At 35.2% G+C, this 27651-nt stretch overlaps 1 protein-coding gene across 1 annotated transcript in view; it reads left to right on the top strand.

The window, feature by feature from the left end:
• LOC136030380 (syntaxin-5-like) overlaps positions 1–27651 on the top strand; it is a 61361-nt gene that overhangs the window by 25908 nt on the left and 7802 nt on the right. Inside the window, exons 4-7 of the mRNA XM_065709305.1 lie at positions 4815–4974; positions 7840–7898; positions 12811–13043; positions 26653–26763. Of these exons, the coding sequence (XP_065565377.1) occupies positions 4815–4974; positions 7840–7898; positions 12811–13043; positions 26653–26763 (563 nt within the window). The remainder of the gene's footprint in view (positions 1–4814; positions 4975–7839; positions 7899–12810; positions 13044–26652; positions 26764–27651) is intronic.

Here is a 27651-nt window from a genome sequence, read left to right as displayed (position 1 = left end):
AGGCAGCAAATAACGGCAAAAAATTGGCCTATACGGGGGTTTGTATAGATGGGTCACATTGTGTTGCTGCTCAAAGATAGAGAGTATGTTTGCCTATAGGGTGGATGGGATGGATTGGTCATATCATGGTAGTGTTCAAGGATAGATAATGTCCTGTAGCTTCATAAAATGAACTATACCAGTATGAATTTGTTTGAATTGACTTGCATTCCACTGGTAAAAGTTACATATTCTCTCCCTCTTAAAGTTAGTTAATAAACTATTTGCAGGTTGATGGAGATGACAAAAAATCTTGTACTCAGTGCTTTTCCTGCTCTGTTCAAACCTAGTTGTCTTTAAGTTCTCCCAAGTGTATTTAGGAAAGACAATGGGCAACCTCAAATTTTGTTACTCCTGGTTAACTAAAGTAGACAGGAGTGGCAGAAAGATAAACGACTAATGTAGGGCTGATGATGATGAGTTTTCTATTTACTGCAAAATATGCAGGAAAACCATAGCTGTCGTAATGGTTCGATTATATGGATCTGCTAGGCAACAGTTCCAATCGGAAGAGCCATCAGCTAGCAATTGATGTGAAACACTTGAGATACTTTATGACAAAAATGCTACATACAAAGCACAAATCATATGGGTACTCAAATCCTTGCACCCTTCTATGTATGCAACTTTGTGTGGTGGGATCATTGATGTCTTTGAAGCCTTGTTCCCTGGTAAGCTACCGCTGGGGATGTCGCTGAATGCCATGAAAGCTATGTACTTGATAACTGATGCACTTCACCTACACTATAAACAGATTTTTATGAAGGACACAGGTAAAGCTCACTTTGTTCTTGAATAAGACGAACCCACAAACAGTGAAGGAAAAAAAGAGCTATAGATTAGAATGCACTTTTGGTCCTCTTTAAGAGATCAAGGTGTGCCCCGCAATTTGGTGACGTATTTCATGGGACATGCAACTGGTGGAGATATTGTAAGAAAACTGATGTCATGCATTTGGAGCGATAATTTACCTCTTGAAAGAATAATAATAATGGGTATCAATGGGCCGAATGTCAATAAAAAGGTATGGTCACAAATGATTGCATTGAGGAAGGAAAAGTCTTTGAAAGAGATTGTAAACATCGGAATGTGTAACGCACATGCTGTGCACAATGCATTCAAGAAAGGGCTCCAGGAATTTGGCGAGGAGTCATCGAACTTTGTTTTCATCTTGAAGCATTTTTTCCTTGGCTGCCCTGCATGATGTGAGGATTTTCAAAAATGTCGAAAAAAGAAAGGCGTTCCATACAATAATTTGCTTCAGCACGTCCCAACAAGGTGGCTGACGTTGGGTCCTGCTGTTTGCCAAGTGATTGATCAGTGGCTGGCACTCTTGGACTGTTTTTTCTTTCTTTCTTTTTGCATTATGTACTATCAGAGAAATAATTGTAGAATGTCGTATCGTCAGCAAAGTACCTCAAGGTGGTAAAATACCTTAAAAAGAAAGAATGCTTGCAGAACTCGAATTCGTACATTCATCGTCTGAGGTTTTTACAAAATTCACAGCAGCGTTTTTGATAGACGAACCCCTGGTGCACGCTCTTCATGCCGAGCTGAAAGACTTACTTCTAACTATTTTGGTAAGACTTCTGAAACCGGCATTCTCATGTCTGCTGATGAAATTTCTATCAGTTTGCTTGGGAACTTGGACAACTATTTGCAGGACACTATTGTAGGTGAGAAGGTGGATTTTGTGTTAGACGCTCAGAAACTCACCTTTGCAGAAAGACAAGGGTTCCGTCGAAGGGCTTAAAGGCATTTCAAGGCAGCTGCTTGAACACTTGATCAAGAAGTGCCTCATCTCTTCTAATAGCCTTCTCGAAGCGCTTAGATGCCTTAATCCCACGAAAAGGAAAAGAGCTGGAAGTCTATCAAATATAGTTGTGCTAGCTCAAGAGTTCCCAGTATGAGTAAGTGTTGACGATGTTAGAAGTGAGTAGATATTGATGCCAGCCGAGAACTCTGTAGAGCCAACGCCATCACGCGTCGAGCATTACTGGCATCAAATCTTCTCTATAATGGATGCTTTTAGTGGGCAAAAGTATACCCTTTTGTCGAATCTTGAAAAAGCTGCATTGACATTATTGTATGGCATTGCTGACAAAGACGTTTTTTTGCTCCCAAGAAGACTTCTTACGCTGGACAGAGCCTCCTTGTCAGAAAGAGTTTTGGATGAGAAGACATGTATGATTGTTGAATTGAACACATAAGGAGGTAATCCTAAAAGTTTTTCTATTCCCAAATAAATGTCGACTTTGGCTAGGTCGTCTTGGTCAAAATACCAAGACTATGTAGAGGGTAAGGCAAAAGAACAAGCTGCTGCTTAAAGCACCCAAGACCAAGAGAAAGACAGGGAGCTGAACCTAGTTGACATCTCTAACTAAAAAAAAAAAGAGAGCTAGACAGAATTGAGGAATCATTGCAAGAAAAGCAGGCCTCTGAAAAACGAGGAAACGGTGATGCCCTCTTGAAACAGGCCACCGATTGCTTACAGAGAGCGGTGGCTGCAAAGGATTCTGTAGACATTTTCCCTACTAGAGTGTGCCCTGAAAACGCGAGAAGACAAAAAAACGAAACAAATGAAAAAAACGAAACAAATGAAAAAAGCGGGCTGAAAGGACATGCAAGAGAGGGAGTGGGACCTGATAACCGGGCCAGATCCGGTGACATTGGGGGGAATTGAGGGGGATCTAAAATCTTGGAAAACGCTTAGAGTGGAGGGATCGGAAAGAAACTTGATGGGAAAAATAATTATAAGTCCTAGATAAATGATTGACATAACCGGAACTCTCTTTGGGGGAGTTAGGGGGGGGAGAAGGTTAATTCTGAAAAATTAGAAAAATGAGGTATTTTTAACTTACGAAGGAGTGGTCGGATCTTAATGAAATTTCATATTTAGAAGGACCTCGAAACTCAGATCTCTTATTTTAAATCCCGACCGGATCTGGTAAAGGGGAAGTTGGGAGGGGACCTAAAATCTTGGAAAACGCTTAGAGTGGAGGGACCGGGATAAAACTTGGTAGGAAAAATAAGCCCAAGTCCTAGATACGGAAGTGACATAACCAGAACGGATCTGCTCTCTTTGGGGGAGTTGGGGGGAGGGTTAATTCTAAAAAATAGAAAAAATGAGGTATTTTTAACTTACGAAAGAGAGATCGTATCTTAATGAAATTTCATATTTTAGAAGTACCTCGAAACTCAGATCTCTTATTTTAAATCCCGACCGGATCCAGTGTCATTAGGGGGGAGGGAATCTTGGAAAACACTTAAAGCTGAGAGATCAGGATGAAACTTGGTGGAAAGAATAAGCACAAGTCCAAGATAGGTGACTGGCATAACCGGACCGGATTCGCTCTGTTTGGTGGAGTTGAAGGGGGGAGTAATTCGGAAAAATTAGAAAAAAATGAGGTGTTTGTGACTTACGAATGGATGATCATATCTGAGTGAAATTTGATATATAGAAGGATCTTTTGCTTTGGAGCTCTCATTTTAAATCCCGACCAGATCCAGTGACATTCATGGGATTTGGTGTGGGGAAACCGGAATTCTTGGAAAACGTTAAAAACGAGACATCTTATGAATGGGTGATCGGATCTTAATTAATTTTGATATTTAGAAGGACCCCTTGACTCAGAGCTCTTATTTTAAATTCCGACCGGGATTAAGCCTTTGATTTTCCTTTTAAAGCAATCTATTGATTCTTAGATTTTTGCTAGAGCTCATATCATATGAGTTCTTGGCTCTTGGCTCTTCCGACCTCGTCACAAGTGCCATATGAGCTTTTAGCTCTTGTTAGCTTTGGACGGCAGAGGCCCTAAAAACTGATATCATATTAGTAGTCAAGAAGTTAAACATCTTCTTTGACTAAATTGACTGTTGGAATCATTACTTTGAAAATTGGCTATATTTTCTGTAAATATAACCCGTGTAGTTCAAAAATAAAAAACGTCGAGTACCTAACGAACTTTATATTATTATTATTTTTATATAAGGTAAGGAGTAATCGCAGGTTTATTTCTCTGTTCTTATTATTTAAAATAAATCTGCGCTAAATTAAAGGGTTGTCTCATATCTCTTGCAAAATTATAGAAAATAATACCAGATGTCTCCATTCTGTGTATTTATGCACACTTATTCTATCCTTTTTTTTATAAATCTTAGAATTTTACTATATCCCCTATTTATATTTTTCTTATAAATTACCCCATCCCCCTCAGAAAAATAAAACCTTGTTTATATGCCACCTTTGACTAGTCTCCTGATGTTTTATCGATTCACACCTATAAAGTGGATGATGGTCTTATAATAAAGCAATGCTTAGAATTAATTATTAGTTAAAGTAAAAATAACGTTAATAATAGTAATGTTCAGTTAGTAATTAAAGGCGGAACCATTCCAGAGCGTAAAATTTAATTTGATGCATTTTTGGAGAACAGAAATGAGATTCGACGAAACTTCTAGATTTTTAAGATCTTCAGATACGCTGCTATATTGTCATGATGGTGTCAAAGGTGCCATGACGGTGCCCACATTAAAGATCTGTGTAAGTCAGGTGTTGCGCCATACTGGCAAAAATTTGTCATGTCTCGCCCGAAGAGGTATGCAGGAGTTGAAGTGTGCCATGCACGGGGGAAGGTTTGACACTCCAAGTTATACACCAGGCGGCTGAGGGTAGGCAGCCCCTCAAATGATAAAAAAAATATGTGTAATTCTTTTTCAAGATGTTTATTTCTTTGGTGAAAGATAAGTTGTGATGAAATTCTGTCTATTTTCAGAAGCGTCTTATGCTAGCCTGGCAAATGAATCAGCACTGAGAAATAGGTCTCGGGAATTCAAAACCATAGTTCAGACCATTCGTCAGAAGAATTTCTATCAAAATGTTCGTAAAAATCCTCAACCAATCCAGCAGCACTCTCATTTTATGGTTTCAGCAAGGTATGTTTCCAAAGGGCAGGGATATGTAAGGAGATCTTTTAAGCCAAGGCCACGGCTTTTCCGCTGCAGTTCATAATTTATATAATGTATGCGTGAATGGAATACCGTTTTTTGGTATGGACTAAGTTTTGTTTGTAATCTTGGCTTCTTGTTGGGGAATTTTTGACTATTACCCCTCCTCCTCACCTCATCCTTAAGAAATAAAAACAAAAAAGAGTATCTCTGATAATACGACTGGTTTTATTTGCTTAACTGATGAATTTAGCTGTACTAATGCAGAATCAAAATTGTTCTTGTGTTTATTCTTTCTTTGGCTTCAAATTTGATCTGCTTTTGTTTTACTTGGCTTCAAAATTAGAATCGATCTGACTTTGGTATTGATTGACTTTATATCCTGTAGAGTTAAAACGGACATAACTCCACAGATATGGATGCTTAAGAGAATTTGATACCATAGAGTCATTTTGTTAGCCTTTGTGTTGGCTGATCGTCTCAAAGACAAAGGGCCCATTAGCGAATTCTAAGAAGGGATTAGCTACCATCGAGAACTATTGAGAATCTCTGATTTGGCTATGAAATTTGGCTGAAAAAACAGTGAAGTTTTACGTCCCCTGTCGTGACGCTTTCAGTTAAAGTGGCTAGCACCATCGGGAACTCCCGAAGCTGCTAAATTACTCAAATGATGTTTTCTTTGAATTGTGTTCCTGGCACGTGTGCTAGACCATTTTGAAGGGAACGCCCTTCCCTGAACTAAGCCGAAAATTCTGCTGAATTTAATAAAAGAAAAAAACTAAATTCACACTTTCTAATGATGTAAATTTCGTTAAAACTGAATATTTTTATCTTCAGTACACAAAGAGAGAAGTTAAATTGCTTTTTCAAGATTACTGGGAAAGTAGGTCAGCAGATAAATGGTGATTAATTCTCATACCCCCCCCCTCCCTCCCTCTTACTCCTTACTATTTTATAACTAATCCATAAATATGTATAAACTATATTTTTGTATAAACTATAAATATGTATAAACTATGTTTTAGATATTTAAAAACTAATATATGATAAAGAAAACTACGAAGCGACGTCACTACGTTAGTTCTGGCTGGTAGGTCTGATTGAATGCGAAATGCTCTGGAAATTTGCCATAAATTTTATCGAAAAGACAAGAAACCATTGAATGTCTGTCTAAAAAATATTGCTAATACCACCTTTACTAGCGTAGTAAGGCCTATCAGTGCAGATCTTGCCCTTTGGAGAAACGATTTTTTTTTTTTACTATGACCTAAATCAGACTTGAACGAAATATTCGTTAAGATGAAAATATTTATTTCATAGGGCAGTATTTGACCAAATGGAGGGGCAATGATCTGGCTTCTGGCTTTCTATCTGAATTTTTTTTTTACTGCTGTTAGAAATCACGGGTGTGTTCTAGAGACCCAATTCTGTGTTCTAAATAGCAACAAATTTACCCCTAAAGTTTTTAACTGTGGTTTTTATGCCGAGAAGTCGATGGTTTAGATTTTCAATAAACCAAACTAAATTGACTGCACCCTAACCTCATAGATGGCTTGAAGAAAGGGAGCTTTCTTAAATAAACAATAAACAAATATTGACTTAACAAATTTTTCTGAAGTGAAAGAGATTGTTCTTTCAATATACGTAGAGAGGAACCTTTTATTAAGTTTATTGGAAATTTTACCAACCGAAAAAATGAGCTTTGAGCTTACTTAGCTAAAAATCCAGCATTAAGATGGAGATGTTCAAAAGTGGCTTCAATTCTCATTTAATTTGATAATTGGTATTAGCAGGAGAAGCAAACTGGTACTTTTGTTGGCTAGCATAACCTCACCATTAGAGTGGTGTCAGTTTTGTACTTTAATTTATATCGCATTGAAAGCCAAGAAAGACAGATTACATAAATGAGCTAATGAAAAAGCTAGTAATGCCGATAGGGCTACAGTAATGCATTGCTCAAACAATGTCACCCACGCTGCTGTCCATCCTTTAAATGCTTATCAATAATGGTGGTAACCGTTGACCCCCTCTTACTTCTGCCTGTGAAAAAAACAATTAAAAATATAAATTAAAACACCCTTTTCGTTTTAACAGAAAATGTTTCTAATCTCTACACATGTCGCATTTGAGATTTTTTTTTTTTTTTACTTTACAAGCAATTATCACAATTAGCAATTAATTTTCTTCTCAATCAAAATATAACCAATGAAATATCGGTTCAATTTTAGTCTTTTTAACTATATTTTATCCCAACTGTCAGAAAAGAAAAGAACATTACAGTAAAAAAATTATAATATTTGTCTTCTAAAATTCAGTTTGAACAATAAGCAATTAATTTCCTTCTCAATCAGAATCTGTTCAAGGAAATATAAGATTTTAGCTCAGCTTTAGTTTAACCTTAGTTTAATGTTTTGTCCCTTTTTTGCTGTAGGTTTGTAAATTCCGGTGATTTCAGAGGAATTTTAAGCTTTAGCAGGGTATCAAGACTTTTTTCCTGATTTAGAAAATAATTTTGCTAATTGTTAAAAATTATAAATTAGCACAGGTATGAGACTCAAGACTAGTGGAGTAAATTCCCGAAAATGTAAGGGGATTGACGATTTTTTGTTTTCCCATTTGCTACTGTGTCACCAACGCTGCTGTGTAAACTTAAAAGTTTAGTGCCTATTAACTACGGTTGTACTCGTTGACACCACCCCCACCCTCCTCCCTGGGAAGACTAGAAACACTTATAAATCTATACTTCTAAACCCTATCCCCCTCAAAAGGTAAAGTGATTATTTGAAATGTATTCTTTTTGGTTTAGTCTACTATTTCATTTTTTTTGTCTTATATGGTATATTTCTTCTCCAGACAAATCTTATTGGAAGATATCCAAAATGCATACGTAACATTGGAGAGACTTAGCAAATGTAAGTAGTAATTTATATTACTTAGGGTTGTCTTTTGATATATTGCTTGTACTGATAATAATTTCAAACTGAAGAACTGTTTATGTATTACTAAAAATAACCTTTTCTAATATAACACAATAATATGATAATATAAAATAACCTTTTCTAAAACTGGAATTAAAGTCTAGTTCTGAGTCTTTCTTATCGAAGTGTGATTGAAAGATGGGTTTTTATAATGTCCAGATTTGATGAAGTTTCTAGATGTTATTTCAGTTTATCGGAGATATCCTGACTTTGCGAGACTTCCTATCCTTTTTTTTCACAAGATAAATAAACTACATTTTGTTTTCTCAGTTTAAACCTTACTTCAGTTATTATTATTTTTGCAGTGGTACGAATTGATCTTAATTTGTTTTAGGTTCATTTTTTTCATTTCCTGTTAAAATTGAATTTAAATAATTTGCTGTGTCTAGATTTGTTTTTTGCCGCCCCTTCAAATATATGCCACTCTTTTTAATCTTCCTTTGCCTATTAAGAGGTAAATGTCTCTAGCCTCATCACCAGCTTGAGAGGTTTACATTTCAAAAGTGATAATCGAATGTAAAAAAAAGTACGGCTTTTGACTTTGCAGTGATGCTGGTCTCCATGGCCCTTCAGCCAGGAAGTGTAATGGGGGTTTGGAGGCCATCCGTCCTGTGCTTTTGCACATCCTTCCTGTTTACCTTCCCTGGATTTCTCCAGGTATCCATTTAGAGCTGGGGTGACTCAGGCTGAGCTTACGATCACACCACTGACCCCTCTTCCAAACCAAATAACCAGCGACACCAGGACTCGAACCCCTGTCCCTATAGAGAAAGGGTTCCAGCTCTAGCGTGCTAACCACTTGGCTCCGCTAGGATAACTGAGTCTACATCTCTTTATAATAGCACGTGTAATTGGAGTCCTCTGTAGATTACTGTTTCCTGCCCTTCGGTTCCCGGAAAAAACTTCAGTCAAACCAAAATATGTTCTTTAGATGCACTAAATATGCATTTTTTCGAAAAACTTTTCTGACGTTCAGCTTTTGAAGATGTGTTTTAATGCATTGACCCAAGCTAGAAATTCTACAAAAAAAAACTTTCACCCGTCCACTTCCCTATACTTTCGGAATGTCTCGCTAACCAAGAAAATATATTTACAGACGCTTTATATTCGGCACGTATTTTCTGTTGCCAAATATTTCCAAATACTTTTGCTGAAACTTCTAAAGATTCTGTCTCTTTTTTTTGTTTTTTTTTACTCATTAGCTCCTATTACATAAGCACAAAGATCTTGGATATATTTGCGGCTGATGGTTGATCACAAACTAAATGCATCTTCTTTTTCTCCATTCTTACTTTTTTAAATGACTTAATCAGTTCGGCTTCTGTTAAAACAACTTACATAACTTACAACTTCACAAAACAACTTATCTGTGCAAACAAAAGGAACTCGGGGAAAATGTGGGTGATAGTGTGGTCTATTCTGTGACCATGTCTAGAATCAGAATTACTTCCCTAAGTACATTTTATATGCATTTACATGTTTCAGGAGAGTACATTGCCGTAAAAAAATTCAGAAATTTAAGTATAAGAATAAGTAGACCATATTTTTTTTATTTATTTATTTTTTAGTTTTCTTCGTTTTGATTTTCTTTTTTTTGTATACTTGATAATGTTAAGGTATATGTTCCCTCTAAAACAAGCCATATTGCGAAAAGCCTGCTGTTGTAACTTGCATCAAAAGGTAAAAATGCTTAAATCGTCGGATTCATTAGCCTCATACTTAAAATTCTTCTTGGGGAAAGATCTAAACTTGCTTAAAAAATAGGAAATTTGTTATTTTTTCTACTATTATCAACGTATGTTCCTTATGGAAGTCATGTACACCCAATTTCGTAAATGTTATTCGCATATGGATAGGACTGAATGTCAGCATTGGAATGTTATCAAATATGTCGTCGTTCGTCGATAAATTGAACCTTAGGACATTAAAAACATAACACACTAAAAACTGTACAGGTACATAACCCTTAAATATAGCAATTGTACGGGTAAACGTCCTATAATTCGCACTGACTGGAAATGCAAAATTTTCAGGAATTTCTTGGCACTTCTTATTCAGGTTGTCAAATCATTTTTTTTATCCCCCTCTCCCCAGGTTTTTTTGTAGTACTTATCGATATAGTTAACTGATGTGGGAATGAAATCAAGTTCATTTCATCTTAAAAAATGCAGAAAACTAAAATCCAGCTCTTTTTAATAACCGTAATTTTTTTCTGCAAGTACCAACATTAAATTTGAAATTGGATTGGAAGAAAATTGGACCTTTGTTTGAAATCAAAGTTTGGATAAGTTAAAATTTGGGTGGCTTTGACTTTTATAGTTCTGCTCATTGTCAATGCCAACTTCAAGTTGAGAACGTTTTATTTTGGATCCAAAGAAATTCAGACGTTTGATTGTAATCCAAGTCTTAATAGATCAAAATTTCGCTAGTTTTGAATTTTTAGAGTTCTCTTGGGTATCGGTATAGGTATCAACTTCAAATTCAGAAAATTTGAAGTTGGATAAAAAAAAACTAAGACCTATAATTGAAATCCAACCCATATTATAAATCATTTTCATAGTTCTGTTAGTCACTGCTGTCGGTGCTAACTTCAAATTTGGGTACAGTTGTCGGTACCAACTTGAAACTCAGAAAATTTGGAGTTGGATTCCAATAAACTTAGACCTTTGATCGTAATCCAAGCTTTAATAAATTTGAATTTGGCTGGGTCTGAATTTTAATAGTTCTATTGGGTAACACTGTCAGTACCAACTTCGAATTCAAAAATTTTGAAGTTGGCTCCAAATAAACTTGGATCTTTAATTGAAATCGAAGTTTTAACAACTTAAAATTCAGCTTATTTTGAATGTTCGTAGTCCTATTGGGTACCCCTGCACTATCATTGATACTTTTGCATCTTATTAAAATTAGACAAAATATTGAAACCAATTAGCAGCAAAGCAAATGAGTCAAGAGAAAACAATTTTTATAATGCCACTTCTAGAGTCTTCATCATGCAATTAAATAACTGCAGCAATTAAGAGCCTTACCTCTTTTAATTGTTTGCGTAAAGATCATTTTTTCAGGACTCTTTTATATATATCTACTTCGAATTCAAAGAGTTTGAAGTTGGCTCCAAATAAACTTGGATCTTTAATAGAAATCGAAATTTTAACAACTTAAAATTCAGCTTATTTTGAATGTTCGTAGTCCTATTGGGTACCCCTGCGCTATCATTGATACTTTTGCATCTTATTAAAATTAGACAAAATATTGAAACCCATTAGCAGCAAAGCAAATGAGTCAAGAGAAAACCATTTTTAAAATGCCGCTTCTACAATCTTCATCATGCAATTAAATAACTGCAGCAATTAAGAGCCTTACCTTTTTTTTAATTGTTTGCGTAAAGATATTTTTTTTTTCAGAACTCTTTTATATATATCTACTTCAAATTCAAAGAGTTTGAAGTTGGCTCCAATAAACTTGGATCTTTAATTGAAATCGAAATTTTAACAACTTAAAATTCAGCTTGTATTGAATGTTCATAGTTCTATTGGGTACCCCTGCACTATCATTGGCACTAGCGGGTTTAGTTCCTATTTAACCTTAGCTACACCTAAGATTCCCTTCTTATACGGCTCCTATTTGATTTTTACATATTATGCAAACCATGTTTACAGACGCGATCTTTTGGTGAAGGTCTACTGTTTTACGTAAATGTCGAAATAAGATAGTTTCTGCACTAAAATTTGACATTGGAGGATATTTATCTCAATTAAAAATGTTTTGTGGATTATTTATTTATTTATTTTCTTTATTTCCCTCAAAAAATGAGGAGTACGCTACAATATAACATAGAGAAAAGACAAATGATAACACTTACAATCAAAACCTATCAAATATAGATCAAACACTTAAAAAGAGAAGAAAAAAAGATACAAAAACACTTGCTAAATAGTTTAGCCTATAAATCATCAAGAGTCAGAACTGCTACTAAAAAACGGAAATAAATTGTGGCCTAAAAGGTTAATTTTCGCATTATCTTCAAATGTTTTATATTTTTTCTTTATATAGACAACAGGATCCTTCACTTTAAGCTTTAAAACAATCTCAGTGTTACTAAAAGAAAGGGGGAAACCAAGTAAAAATTTACAAAATTTAAAATAAGAAACTTTAATGGGCGAAAGATCAGAAGGTCTGAAATTACGGAAGAGGAGAGACGGGAACAATAGGTGAGGCAGAGCAACAGCGCTATACATACGACCAAGGACAACTCGACGGTAAAGACCCCGAAAACGAATTTAAAGACCAAATGCCTTGCGTAGTTTCATCTGAACATGCTGAACCAGGACTGGTTTAAAATCTCTTTTCGAAGTAGCATAAGGTAATCCCAAATAAGTGACTATTGGCGACGACTGAAAAATAACACCATTGCTGTAATCGAGAGTCGCCCTGACATTATCCTCTAAACAATTTACAACAAAAAATTGACATTTTTCAAAACTGATAGAAAGGCCCAAACCTTTTAAACAATTAATTAAAATATTAAAATTAGAAACAAGACTAGACTTGGACCGGCTTAGAAGGATAATGTCATCAGCATATGCAATGTAAGACAGATTTCGAGATAATGAAACAAAAGAGCAGGAAACAGAATTAAGGGGAGTAGCTAAACATGAATTGAATATATAAGGAGAAATAATTCCTCCTTGTCTAATTCCTCTACCCACTTTAATTGATTTGGACTGAGATGAAGACGATATTCTTATTTTGGTATTTTTTTTATATTCTTATTTTGCCCCATCTATTAGCAAAATAAGAACCCCATCTATTTTGCTCCGTAAAATATGTATGTATATTTTTTCAGTGGTGCGAAAGAAGTCTTTATTTGATAACAAATCGAGTGAAGTAGATTCACTGTCTGCCCAGTTGAAAAGTGAAATAGCTGCTATTAAGAGGAAAATAACGGATCTAAATGCATTGAAAGGATTGAATCCGGGACGGAAAGATCAAGTTCCTCGAAGTGCCATTATCAGTCTAGAGTCATGTTTACGTAACATGTCAACAGAATTTGAGGATGTTTTGAAGAAAAGAATAGAGGTAAGTGTAAAGATTTAGGTGATGTATCTGTTTCTGGTTTGCTACCCTTCCACTAGCACTCTTATCCATGTGCTACCCAAAAATTATGGCTAGCTTAAAAGAGTGAAGTTTGGCACTAATGTCGAAAGAATCATTAGGGTCATCCAGCATTGTGTGTTTCTTGGCAAATTCTCAGAAACTGGGATCAGACACTTATTACTGCACCAATTTTGTCTTAGTAGTACTCGTAGAAACGCCCAACGCTAAATGATGTGGGTGGTTTTCTGTTTCGTTCATGCTATAACTCACCACCCCAAGCCGAAATAAAAAAAAAAAAAATACCTGTAAAATTTCAACTCCCATTTAAAGAGCTACCTATTTTGTTTATATATTTCAACTTAGATGGCGTAAGTATTGATTCAGAGTTCAAGGTATGAGGACCTATTTTTGGATTGAACCTGTAACTAATATTTGGTAAAGGATTATCAATCACTACCTGACCCGTAGCCAATATATTCATAATAATTAATTCAGTGACCAAATGAATTATAAATAAGCGGATTATTTTGTAACTTGAGTAAAAATTCCCTTGGGAACTGTGAATTCTCTTATTGATATTTTCATGGCTTATATATCATATAGGTCAGGATTTATCAGTTGCGAAAATAATTATAATTTCGGATATTATTGACAATTATATTACGATAAAGGTGAGAGGTGAATAGAAAGGTGTTAAGAAGTAAAGAAGAAGTCAAGATTATCTTGATCAGATCCATATCTACAACCAGCATTGTTTTTACTCTGATAGAGGAAAGTCTTGTCTTGTCTATTTTATAAACCAAGAAACAAAGGCTAGTTTACTGTACTCATTATACTGTCCTTTTTCTTGTTAAACTCTCACGAAGTAAATTATAAAAATGACCCGAACAACCAGAATCAGGCAAGCAACAAATTCTTACAGTCCAGCCTTCAGTGCTACAAACAGGGGCAAAAATCCGTCAAATAGCACCCCATCACACCAGACAGTGGATGGGAACCCAGTTGATTCGATAAAGGACCCAAACCCCCCATCTACTTCACCTGGTAGACCGATACCTAAACTCTCTGCTGAGTCCCAGGTGCTGTATGATTTGATTACAAGAATTGATATTCCAGTCCGACAGATTTCATCTGAAATAGCTCTGCTACGAACTGAGCTTGCCCAGAAGCCTAGCTATGAAGAAATGCATAAATATGTAGATGGTGCATTTCTGGACCTTAACTCTCGGTTGCAGAAGATTGAAGAAAAAGACACCCAGACTTCCCAGCAGACTGATGAGATACGAGAAATTGTAAGGGAAGAAACCTTCTGCCATCATGAAGCACAACGGAGAAAAATGAATATTATTGTAAAAAATTTACCGGAACAAGAAGGAGTTGATGATGTAACTCAAGTGAAGCAAATAATTCAAAACCAGCTTCAACTTCCAGTGCCAACAATATTAAAGGCAACCAGGCTGGGGGAGAAATTACCAACCACTCAGAACTCAGTTTCAAGATACCAGCCCCTTCTAATTCAGCTGCCAGAATCAGAAATTGCTCTGAAAAGACAGATTGTGCAAATGTCTTATGTGAAAAGAAAAAGCCTACAAACATTCTTTCGCAATGATGTACCCAAACGGTTTAGAACAGCTGGTAGTATTAGTGAACCTCTCTCAAGAGGACGAAAAAACTAATTGAGCATAAGACCATGAGTAGCAGCTCTATTGCTGACAAAGGGAAGGTAAACCCGGCTAGGAAAGTGTGTGCCAATAACCCTGGTACGATACGTCACTCCTACTCATTTCCTAGAATCCTTCTTGCGAATGTAAGGTCACTAGTAAATAAAATGGAGGAACTACAAATTATTCTTGGCAAAAACCAGATTGATATTGCTTGCCTTACAGAAACATGGTCTGCTACAGAAGATTCTTGCTCGATTCCTAATTATGACTCCCATTTTAAGCCCAGATTGGACAAATATGGTATTCCTCTATCTCATGGTGGAGGAGTTGCTTTTTTTTTGTAAGTGTACCCTCCCAAATCGGATTCTATCATTTTCTGAAATAGAGAACAACTCCAAAACTGAAGTTTTATGGCTCTGGACCAGACCCAAAAACCTCCCAAAAGACGTATCTTGCATGATTTTTGTATTATTTATTACCCTCCCCGTAGTGGATTTAAGAAGGAGCTGACGGCATATCTGCAACTTTATACTGACAGAATTCGCCACAAGTACCCCTATGCTGCAATTACATTATGTGGTGATTTTAATGAGCTAGACCAAAAGTGGCTTAGCGCTACTCTTAGTCTTGACCAGGTAGTAAAGTTACCTACACGCAGTGATAAAACCCTAGACTTGATTTTTACCAACGTTGAAGATTACTACTGTTCCCCGAAAATAGCCCCTCCACTAGGGGCAAGTGACCATCTATGCATCTTTTGGACTCCTTTATCATCCTTTCCCCCTAAACCATTGATCAGTTATTCATATAGACCCATTACTGACGAGAAGATTGCCCATTTCAAAGTAAAACTTAGCTCCAAATACTGGGTCAATATCCTATGTCTTACCAATGGTGATGAAATGGCTTCTAAGTTTTCAGCTGAACTTTTCCAGTTATACTGTGACACCTTTCCAGTGAAAAAAGTCAATTACAAATCCAATTGTAAACCATGGATAAATAAAAAAAATTTGTGCCTAATAAATGAACGTGATAGACTCTTTAAGGAAGGATTTTTCCAGGATTCTCGAAAACTTCGAAACATTGTTATTAGTGAAATTCGTAAAGCAAGAAAAGAGCATGGTGCTCACTTGCTCAATAAGTTACTGTATTTGAACCCTAAGAATTTCCACAAATTTATCCAAGATCTCATGGGAAAGGTCTCTTCTAAATTTCTCTTACTGGATAGTAATGGCAACCCAGTGAGTGCAGACATCATAAACGATTATTTTACTTCAACTTGTAAAACTCACCCGCCACTCCAAAATATGCCGGCCAACAGTGCAGTGAGTGACATTCCTGTGATTGGAATACATCAGACCCAGCTTAAACTCGAAAATCTTGATAAAAATAAGTCAGTTTACCCAGGTGATATCCCTACCAAATTGATTGTGAAATGTGCCCATTATTTAAGTGTACCTCTAACTGCAATTTTTAACCAATGTTTTGTAGATGGTATTTTTCCAGTGTGTTTTAAACGAGCTATTATATCACCTATACCGAAAATCAAGACCCCAAATGTCCCCTCTGACTTAAGACCAATATCAAAAACCTCTATTTTCTCTAAAATTTTTGAAAGTTTTATTTAGAATTTCCTCTTTGATGATATTCAAGATAAAATTAACCCAAATCAGTTTGGCTTTAGGCCGAATCATAGCGCCACCCATTGTTTATGTTATATACTTGACACTGTTTTCAAACATCTTGAGTTAAGTAGTTCCTACGTTGAGGCTGTTTTTGCTGATATTAGTAAAGCCTTTGACAACTTGGATCATCAGACAGTTATTGATAATGCAAGGGCTTTGGGTGTCAGAGATTTTGTTTTACGTATAGTAGCCAGTTTTTTATCTGGTCGTGAGCAATGTGTAGTCCTCCCTAACGGAGATTCATCAGGTTTTACCTCGATTTCCTATGGAGCACCCCAAGGGACTAAATTGGGTCCTTTATCATTCTTAATTGTTTTTAACAATGTTTTACCAAACTTTGACAACACTTTTAAATTTGCGGATGATTTGACATTACTTAACCTTTGTCAAACCTCAAACACTTTGGGCGTTAAACTTGACTCACTCATTAACAACTTAAAGAATGATCTTGCCAATGTTAAACTCAATCTGAGCATACCGAAAAGCAGTTTAATTCTATTCTCCTTTTTAAAAAATATACCCCCAATCAATAATTACCTTTGCATCCCAAACTTAAACATGGTTAAGCTACTTGGTGTGCACTTGGACAATGACCTTAAATGGAAATCTCACTCTTTTCACTTATTTAAAACAGGTGGTTTTCTCCTTAGATCTTTCTCCCTTCTTAAACGGTTCTCCATATCAATCCAGAACCTTAAAATAATTTATTGTTCTTATATAAGACCTTGTCTTGAATATGCTTGCCCTGTCTGGCACCCTGGACTGACCAAATCCCAATGTTATAAAATTGAAAGCGTTCAAAAAAGAGCTATCAAAATTATACTGGGGACGTCCTATACTACTTATGATGAAGGTTTGGCTAGACTTGAACTCACTACATTGGAATCACGACGTCACTTCCTTACCATGAACTTCGGGCACAAGTGCCTTAGTTCTGACTATCATCGACGTCTTCTTCCCCCCTTCAAAGAAAACCCCCCAATCCTTCCCAATACAAGACTTAATGCTCGTAGAGCTCCAAATACTCAACTTGACTTGTGTCCCCAAATGTTGACAATGAGGTACAAAAACTCTTTCGTTCCCTATTTTGTTTCGCATTTTAATAATTGATTTAACTTTGTAACTATGTTTATCCCTTAACATTTATTTATCATTGTAATTATAATTGTTCTGACGTGCTTATGCTAGCTTGTGTGCTATTTTAGCCAATAAATCATATTCTACTCTATTCTAAATAGCAAGCTGTTTACTATTTAAACCGCTTCTCTGTTCGTTAGGCGCAACGCTAAATGGTGTCGGTTGTTTTTTTGACACTAACGCCAGTTTCTCCCCTCATAAGTTACCCTGTACTCTTTGATGGTGCCTATCACTAGGAGGCAGTAGGTCTTTGAGGCTTGAGCCTCAACCCAGAGTGTATAATTACACCCCGCCATAACCAGAAAGTTAATTTTTTTCTTAAGCACTAAAGTTTTTACGGGTTTTCAAGGGTGCCAGTTGATGGTTCACCGTGAAAATAAATTGCCGCAATTAAAAGTTAGGTGATGATATCGTTTATAGGAAAGTTGTAAAATACAAAATCTCCTGTGTGTGCATATTACAATGGTATATGCTTCTTGATTTTTAGTAAACTATAAAAAGAAAGATAAGCTTTTATAACTAAAAGTAAGGAGCAACATCAAAAATTTAAACGAACAGAAATTATTCGGTATATGAGGGAGTTGTCCCCTCCTCAATACCTGGCTCTTGATGCTAAAGTTTTTTAGCACTTTTAAAAAAAGTTCTTTTTCTAATTAAACAGCCCTTGTGTTTCAGGAATTGTTCTTAAAGAATTAGGACAAAAATTCAAACTTCAGCATGTCGATTAAAGTATTGAGGAGGGGATACCCCCCCCCCTCGTATACAGAATAATTTCTGCGAGTTTTCAGCTGTAATTTTTGCTCTTTACTTTCAGTTGAAAAAGCCTGTTTTTAAAATATCAATTTCTGATTATTTTCAAATGAATGCCAGCTTTCATTCATGGAAAATTCCCACTCCCCATAAAAAATTTCTCCATGTAAAGTTTTTTCCGTGTAAAAAAAAAACAAGAAAAAAGAAACTCTTCGATGAAAAATCCACTCGGAAAATTTTTTGCGGGTGATTCTGCCTAAAAAATTCTCCTTAGCATAATTTCATCTGATAGCCTTTTTTCTGAACGTTTTTCAAATCGTGCCGGAAATATCCCCATCTGTGGAAAAATTTTCCCGAAAACTCACCTCCCCTCCCCTAATGGATAGTTGCTCCCGCAGAAAATTTCCCTATGGAGGGTTTTTCCTGCGGATCCCACCCCCCGCCCCAACGAAAAATCCTTCAGAAAACTCCAACTCTGCTGAAGATTTTTCCAGGGTAATTTTACAGAGCATCTTCACATGTAAATTTGAGTCAGCAGTTAGCAAGTAACACAAATAAAAAGGATTTCGAGTAGAAGCGTTAAATCTCCCTTGGAAATCTCACCCCCGGAAACTCTCTCTCTCCAAAGAAAATTATCTCCGTTGAAAATCCCCCCCAAAAAAAATTTCTGTATACTTCCCAATAACAAACTACACGTAAACAATGGGCAAATTTCATAACTTACAGCCATTTTCCCAGGGGTATGTGGGGCCGCGTTATCCCCTAAGGCATAGTTTTTTACCTTTCAACTATGCTGAACAAACTGGATATCTCAATATATTGACTGGACTATTTTGGGAGAAAGGGGCATGGAGCTAGTTGGGGTATGGGGCATGGAGCATGGGGGCTAGTTGTTCTCCAATCTGTTTGGTCACTTGAAGGGGTACTAGAACTATTAATTTTCCTTCGAATGAGTCCTTTCCTCATATTCTAGAACCCGATTGGATACGATCAAGTAAAAAACCAGGGGACAAAAATAGTAAATATGCATTTCTGATACACTGAATCTGATGGTGCGATTTTCATTGATTCCTTGACTTTTTGTGCCGTTTCTCCCCTTTTTGAAAATCAGGCAAATTTTCTAACATCCCTAGGTTTTGATGGATAATATTAAACCTAAATAATCTTACACATTTGCAATAAGCATTAAAAGCCAATTCTTCTGATATCAGTTCTATTTATATCACAATTTTGTTTTTAGAGTTTTGATTGCTATTGAGCCGAGCTACGCCTTGCTTACAGTTCGTTACCACGAACTGTGTAATTAGTTGAACTGTGCTTTCTTAAAGTCTCAATCATGTTTTTACCCATTGTTAGCTGGTACATTACCTTATGTGTCGTCAAAATGTAATGTGCAAATTTAAAAAAAAAATTGTAATTTATTTATATTACCATAAAAATTGGAACAAATAAAGGAGAAATACCAGTAAATAAGATAGCCTGTGTTTGGCATTTGATCATAAATAACTATTTTCAAATATTTGTAATTGTATTACGTAATTCAAAGTAGCAATGCTACTTGGTAGTTTTAATACCATAAAAAATACAATTAAAATACCATTTTACATATAAATACTTTTTTTTATGAACAGCAGCATATAAAACCCACCATGCAAAAAGTAGGATAGCAAAGTAGTAATGCTATTTGGCAGTTTTCAAATTTGTAGGCAGATCTTGTCTGAAAATACCATTTTACATATAAAAAAAAATACTTTTTGCTCAAAGAAAAGCTGTCAAAACACAAGTTGCGCTGCTAAAGTGTTGGCAGCTTTTGGAATTCTGCTACTGGCAGTTTTTTGGAACTTTTTCTGTAGCTGAATTTTGGTATGCTCAAATAAAAAGTGGACACAAAATTTCATAGAAATGTATTCTATTTGGACTTTTCAAGAGTCTTGTTATAGGTTTAAGTTCTCATACGTTATATATGGATATTTTTAATATTTGTAGTATTAGTATTGTAATGTTTTATAAGGGAAAAGATTGATAAAAGAAGGAAACTAGCCTATTTAACTGATTTATTTAGCCTATTAAACTAAACTAGCATGCACACCAAGAGCTATGCTTGCAAGGCCGTGTTTCGAAACCAACGACTACATAAAATAGAAAGGTTGTGAATTATCATTGTGGCAACATTGACAAAATAGTTTGGATGTCTTAAGGTATTTTCTTGTAACATCAAAACAAGCACTTTCAAATCTAAATACGACCTAGTAGAAGACTCAATAGGAGGGCAGGAATAAGAAATAAAGAAAACACACTCTTCTTTCTCTTTGCTTGGTTTGCATTGTTCTTTTAGTATTAATTAAAAAAAAACTTTTTCTACAAAATAAGTTACTTCTTTAAAGTAAAGAACTCCATTAAACCAAAAATGAACAAAAAGAACAAAATAATCTGCCAAACATACAACTACCACAAATCAGAATCAATAAACAAATGAAACCCAAAACGAATAGAAATTACAATAAATAACCTAGTCAAACTCAAAATGAGCAGAAATTAACATGTGTAGGGTTCAAAACCCCCTTGCTTTCTAAAATCCAGAATATAATTTGTACTTTACTGAAAAAATTCAAATGAATGTGCATTGTCAGTTTAATACATATGTTGATATTTATTCCTGAAAATCTTAATTAATTTTTGGTTTCTTAAGGCTATAGAAGTGAAAACATTTAAAGGAATTTTTTCAGTAAAGTGGAAATTGTATTCTGGCTTTTAGAAAGCATAGGGGGTTTTGAACCCTACTCATGTTAATTTCTGTTCGTTTTGAGTTTCATTTGTTTATTCATGCTGATTTGGGGAAGTTATGCTTGGTCGATTATTTGATTTTATTTTTATTCATTTTTGGTTCAACGGAGTTCTTTACTTTTTTTTGAAAAACTTATTTTATGGAAAAAGTTTTTAAAATTAATTTCTGTTCGTTCTATATTGACATAGTCTTTTTCAGGAAAAAATAAAATAATAGTTTGAGTCTTTCTGATTTTTCTTTAAGAATTTATAGTTTGGCATGCTATTTGCATGCCGGGGAAACTTTTTCAACAATTTTTAACAAAATAAATCCTTTGAAAATCATGACACAAATAAGTAGTGTTTAATTGAGTCATATACATCCTCTAGTTAACCTGATAAATAAAACTTAATACTATTCCCAAAAAATTATATGTATGCTCTTTCACAGCCTGGATATACTTAGACTCTTTTGATTTAGTAAAATACTAGCTGTTGGGGTGGCGCTTCGCGCCACCCCAACACCTAGTTGGTGGGGGCGCTTCGCGCCCCCCCCAAGCCCCCCCGCGCGCGTAAGTCGTTACGCGCCATATTAGTTACGCGCCATTGTAGTTGTGTCCCTATGTCCCACCTGTGAATATAGATAGATATATATATATATATATATATATATATATATATATATATATATATATATATATATATATATATATATATATATATGTTTTTAACTACGTAAAACTTGCGAATATACAACATTCTTTGCTGTCCCATTGTCTGTGCATATAAATAGATTGTCAGGTTTACCGACTCTTGAACATGCAACATATAATGGTCCATGGGAAAACAATCCGTATTCAGATCTATACCTCATGATTCTAATGATTGCCCTTGAGCTTTGTTGATGGTGATTGCTAATCGACCATTCCCTGAGTCGCCATCGTCATTTATATATCCCCCTGTGCACCCCGGCGTCCCCTTTGTAGTTATGTCCCTGTGTCCCGGTCGTCATTTATATTCCCTGTGTCCCGGTCGTCATTTGTGTCCCGGTGTTCCAGTCTGTGATTTCTCTTTGAGTGTCCCGGGCGTCATTTATATTCCTTGTGTCCCGGTGTCCCGGTCGTCATTTATATCCCCCTGTACCCCCCGGCGTCCCCATTGTAGTTGTGTCCCTGTGTCTCGGTCGTCATTTATATTCCCTGTGTCCCGGTCGTCATTTGTATCCCGGTGTCCCGGTCTGTATATACATTCGTTTTTTAGTTTTGTTTTTCTCCTTTATTTTTTTCCTTTTTTTTCTTTTTTTTCTTTTTTAGTTTATTTAGATTTTTAGATTTTTTTAGTTTTTTTATTAGTTTTTAGTTTTTTTGTAGTTTTTACCATTTTTTTAGTTTTTTTAGTTTTTTTTTTACTTATGTCCTGGTCGTCATTTATACTCCCTGTGTCCCGGTCGTCATTTGTGTCTCGGTGCTTTGTTGATTGCTAATTTATATTATATTTATATTTATATTTTTATATTTATTAATATTTTTTTAGTTTTCTTTTTCTCTTATTTTTCAGTTTTTTCCTTTTTTTTAGTTTTTTCTTTTTTAGTTTTTTTTTGTTTTTTACCTTTTTTTAGTTTTTTTAGTTTTTTTATTTTTTTAGCTTTTTTAGTTTTTTTATTAGTTTTTAGTTTTTTTTTTAGTTTTTGCCTTTTTTTAGTTTTTTCAGTTTTTTTTAGTTTTTAGTTTTTTACCTTTTTTTAGTTTTTTTTTAGTTTTTTAGCTTTTTTAGTTTTTTTTCTTTTTAGTTTTTTTTGTAGTTTTTACCTTTTTTAGTTTTTTTTCTTCTTTTGTATTAGTGTGAAATAATTCAGACGTCATATGCGGACAAACACGACGTCACTCGACAGACAGACAGACAGACATAACCCACAAACAACTTATTTTTATATATATTTATTCATATTTTTTTAGTTTTCTTTTTCTCTTTTATTTTTCAGTTTTTTCCTTTTTTTTAGTTTTTTTCTTTTTTAGTTTTTAGTTTTTTTTAGTTTTTTACCTTTTTTTAGTTTTTTTTAGTTTTTTTAGTTTTTTAGCTTTTTTAGTTTTTTTATTAGTTTTTATTTTTTTTGTAGTTTTTGCCTTTTTTTAGTTTTTTTTAGTTTTTTAGCTTTTTTAGTTTTTTTTCTTTTTAGTTTTTTTTGTAGTTTTTACCTTTTTTAGTTTTTTTCTTCTTTTGTATTAGTGTGAAATAATTCAGACGTCATATGCGAACAAACATGACGTCACCTGATCCATCCACAGATCCACACACAGACAACTTATTTTTATATATATAGATTAAGAGGGGAAGTAGTAATAGAAGCGGTTCCGAAAGTTTGAGCTTAATACCCTCAGTCGTTCTTGGTATATTGCAGAGATGTCTTATTGGCAACCAGGATACAAATAGTGCGTTTTGATTTGATTTTAGAGCAACATTTAGTTTTTAATCATAATGTGCAAATTACGTAACTCTGGGGGGTAAAATTATCACTAAGTTGCCTGTTAATTCAAAGTATCAGGGGGAATAAACCTTCTCTGGTGACTATGTCCCATATCTTTCTAGTACATAGCTTCACCTAGCACAGACCCTTAAAATAAAGATCTAAAATATATTACAAAAAGGAAAAAAACTATCTTATCTTCCAAGAAAAAACTCAATTTGCATTTTCAGAAGAGAATGAAGTACTCGGGTGAAAAAGCAAAACCCACCAGAAAATAATGGCATAAAAAACAGAGATGGGCGTAAGAGACGAGAAAATTTAGGCAGAGAACCTTGATTACTTTTCTCGGTTTTGAAGGAGACGGAAGTATTTTACCTGACAATTTAATTTTAGGGTCCTGTGCTTTCCACAAATTAGGGAGACTTTGTCAGATAGAGAAACGTAATCTCGTTGGTGGTTTCCTTGTCCTGAGTTATGAGCTATGTTTCAACAAAAGCTTGTTTATTCCATGAAATACGTCATGATCTCAGATAACCGAGAGGTTCTCGACTAACCCTTAGGGAAATCTTTACCTGCCAGGCACATGCCTCTCCTCGATGCCCCGCTCTTTACGCTAAAGTTTGACTCTTTCTCACAACTCTACGTTTTAAAACAATAAAACACTATAGTTTAAAGAGCGAGGCGTTGAGGAGGGGACAACCCCTTTCATATACGGAATAATTTATGTTCATTTTAAGTTTTAATATCGCTCCTTACTTGCAGTTCAAAAAGCAGTTTAATTTCTGAACGTCTCTGAATTGATGCATGTTTTGATTTTGGCTCACGGCTCATGAATAACTAAAACAAAATTTGCATGTTAATTTTTTTTAACTAATTGGCTTTCTCGTAGTTTTGATCGGACGATTTTGATAAAAAAAAAAGCGAATGGGGGAGTAGGCCTAGTTACCGTCCAATTTTTGGTTACTTAAAAGGTAACTAGAGCTTTTTGTTTTTTTTATGAACGTTTTTATTAGTAACAAATATACGTAACTTACGAATTAACTTACGTAACAAACTTCTATATTTGTAAGTTTTTATTACATATATGAGGGGGTTCGCCTCCACGTCAATACCTAGCTCTTTACACTAAAGCTTGAATTTTGTCCCAATTCTTTCAGAATGACCCCCTGAATCACAAAGGCCCTAGAATAAATAGTTGAAGTTACTAAAAATAATCTACGTAAAGATCGAGGTATTGTGGAGGAGATGGACACCCTTATATACGTAATAATTTCTGTTCGTTTTAAGTTTTAATGATGCATTTTACTTCCAGTTGAAAATAAAATAATTTTCTCAGGCTCGTAACTTTTGATGAGTAAGACTAAACTTGAAGAAACTTATATATTTAAAATCAGCATAAAAATATAATTCTTTTGATGTAACTTGATGTATTCTTTTTGTGATGTATTCTTTTTGATTGGTATCAAAATTTTATTTTTTAAAGTTTCGGTTACAATTGAGCCGGGTCACATAGTTGAAGGGTTCGGAAATTATGTCTTTGAGGATGACAACCACTCCCCCTCACACAGTCTCAAGGCAAAGTTTGTAATCTATACCCTGGAGGCATATAATTTTTTTTATAGAAAGTGCTGTCGTAGAAATTTCAAAGGGGCTCATTTGATCGGAATTTGAGAGGGCTAGTGCCCTTATTAATAGTCGAAGGTGATCGGAGGGCGAATCCCCCCGGCACATCCATCTTTTCCCCGAACTTTTCCGATCAATATTTTGATAAAGCCATTTTGTTTAGTGTAGTTAAAAGGTCAGGAATAAGGTTTTTTGAGGATGACAACCCATCCTCCCCACAGCCCTCTGTAAGTTATGCCCTGGGGGATATATAAGTTTTTATAGAAGGTGTTTTCGTAGAAACTTCAAAAAGGGCTCTTTTTATTAGAAATTGAAAAGGCTAGTGCCTTATTAATGGTCGAAGGTGATTAGGAGGCGAATGCTCCCCCCCCCCCTACATCCATCATTTCCCCAAACACTTCCGATTGGCATTTTGACAGAGCCACTTTGTTTAACGTAGTAGAAATGTCTTTGGGGATGATACCCCCCCCCCACAGCCCTCAGGACCAGGGTTGTAAGTTGTGTACTTGGGGCATATAAGATTTTTATAGAAAGCGTTGTCGTATAAACTTCAAAAGGGGCTCATTGGATTTGAAATTGAAAGGGCTTGTGTCCTTTTTTATAGTCGACAGTATAGAAACCCTTTGCCCAAACACTCCCAATCAAATAGAAATTTTTTCATTGCAGTTGAAAAGTCGGGAAATTATGTCTTTTGGGAAAACACTCGCGCCCTTACAGTTTTCAGGGAAAGGGTTTTCAGTTATGGCCGGGGGGGCATATAAGGCTCTTATAGAAAGGGTAATTGTATATACTTTGGAGGGGACTCATTGGATCGGTAATCTAAATTTTTAGTGCCTTTTTTAAGAGTCAAAGTGATGAGAAGGCAGTTACCCCCCCCCCCTTCCCCAAAAAAAGTCATGTTTTCCCGAAATACTTCGAATAAAATTTAAAAGTTTATACTTCGATTAAAAAATAGAAATTATAGTTCCTTTTTAAGTGTCAAGGGTGATGGAGGGCAGTTGCCACCCCTTCCGTGACAACCCTTCATAAGCAACCTTAAATTTTCTTCTACAGACACCAGCTACTAAAATCTGGAAAAATCTTTTGAACTGATATGATGCAAATATGGAATTATACAAATTGGGGATTAGATGATAATGAATATTTGGAAATATTTGGGTAGTTAATCGGACTTAATTGTTCGTGAATGTTCGGGAAGCGACCTTGAATGTTCGGGAAATTGCCTTGAATATTCGGGGACTTAATCGTTATAAGTTTACATAGTGATGAAGGGAATTACTCCTTACTGTGTCAACCTAGGGTGGTTTGTTGGTGGATTTTGATGTAGCAGTGTAAAAATATGAATCCCAAGCCAGCAAACTCGAAAGGAACAGAAAAGAACTGACGCTCAAGAATTGATACCTGGTTGTAGATCTTTTATTATATTTTTTGACTGGGAATTAACGGGTCTCTTACCCGTTAAATAGAAAAATGTACATTTTTCATAGCTAGCTTTTCCTTTTTAGAACATGAAGTTTCAGAGCGATAGAAGAAAAGAATTGGGAGACACTCGTGGAAGCCCAAGATATCCTCAGCGAGGTTTTCCACAAGGTTCAGTTCTAGTCGCTGATGAAAAGGTATGCACTGTAAGAAAACTGATTTTTGAATTCAGTTATTTTCGTATTATAAATTGATATCTTGTCATTTTAATTGATGCTGTATCGTTTATCACTTTTTATGCAAACAAAATTCTCTAAAGTCTATTTGACATTGCACAATAAGGGGTCATCTCCCAATTGCCATCAGTGTACGTATGTATGTTAGTATGTATGTTTTTTATACGTATGTTAGTCGTGATTTTTTTCTTATAGAAACATAGGGAAGAGGCTCCTCTGCCATTTTGGTTAGAATATGGTATACCTTTTTACACTAACATTAATCTGTCCTTTCCTCTTCGATACAATGAATTTTACAGTTATATCAGGGATAATCTTGAACAAGTGTACCTTACGACTACAGATATACATAGACTTTAAGGTGCTTTAAATGCAACTGTGAAATATATTGAAGACAATAATTCGAACCAGTATATGAAAATACTGTAATAACCTTGTTATTGTTGTATTTCGAAAATAAAATTGTTTCAAAATAGAAAAAACGGATAGATAATGCAAAAGTTCACTGAAAACACTTGAAAACTGACGGTATTGTTTTTAAAAACCAGGACCGACTGGTCTTAGTTATTGTTAGACCAAGAATTTTAGAATATCGTCCATGGGTCAAAAAACCTACAAAGCCACTATGTCTAAGAAAGTATTCAAAAAGGGTAGCAAAACGGTAATAACAGGGAATTGATGTTCATATTGAAGTTCCACATATATCATTTAGAATTTTACAATAAGAGAAGTTGGTGATATGAGCGAACGCTTCCAGAGTTTATAGAGCGGATAGACAGAAAAACAGACGCAAACAGACAGACAAACAATAAGATACACAGAAAGACAGACAAAAACGACAACAGACTC

Source organism: Artemia franciscana, chromosome 8, assembly GCF_032884065.1.
Source record: "Artemia franciscana chromosome 8, ASM3288406v1, whole genome shotgun sequence".
In the NCBI taxonomy this organism is placed as follows: domain Eukaryota; kingdom Metazoa; phylum Arthropoda; class Branchiopoda; order Anostraca; family Artemiidae; genus Artemia; species Artemia franciscana.
The sequence above is the reverse complement of the archived record's forward strand: the minus strand, read 5'-3'. Positions and strand labels throughout refer to the sequence as shown.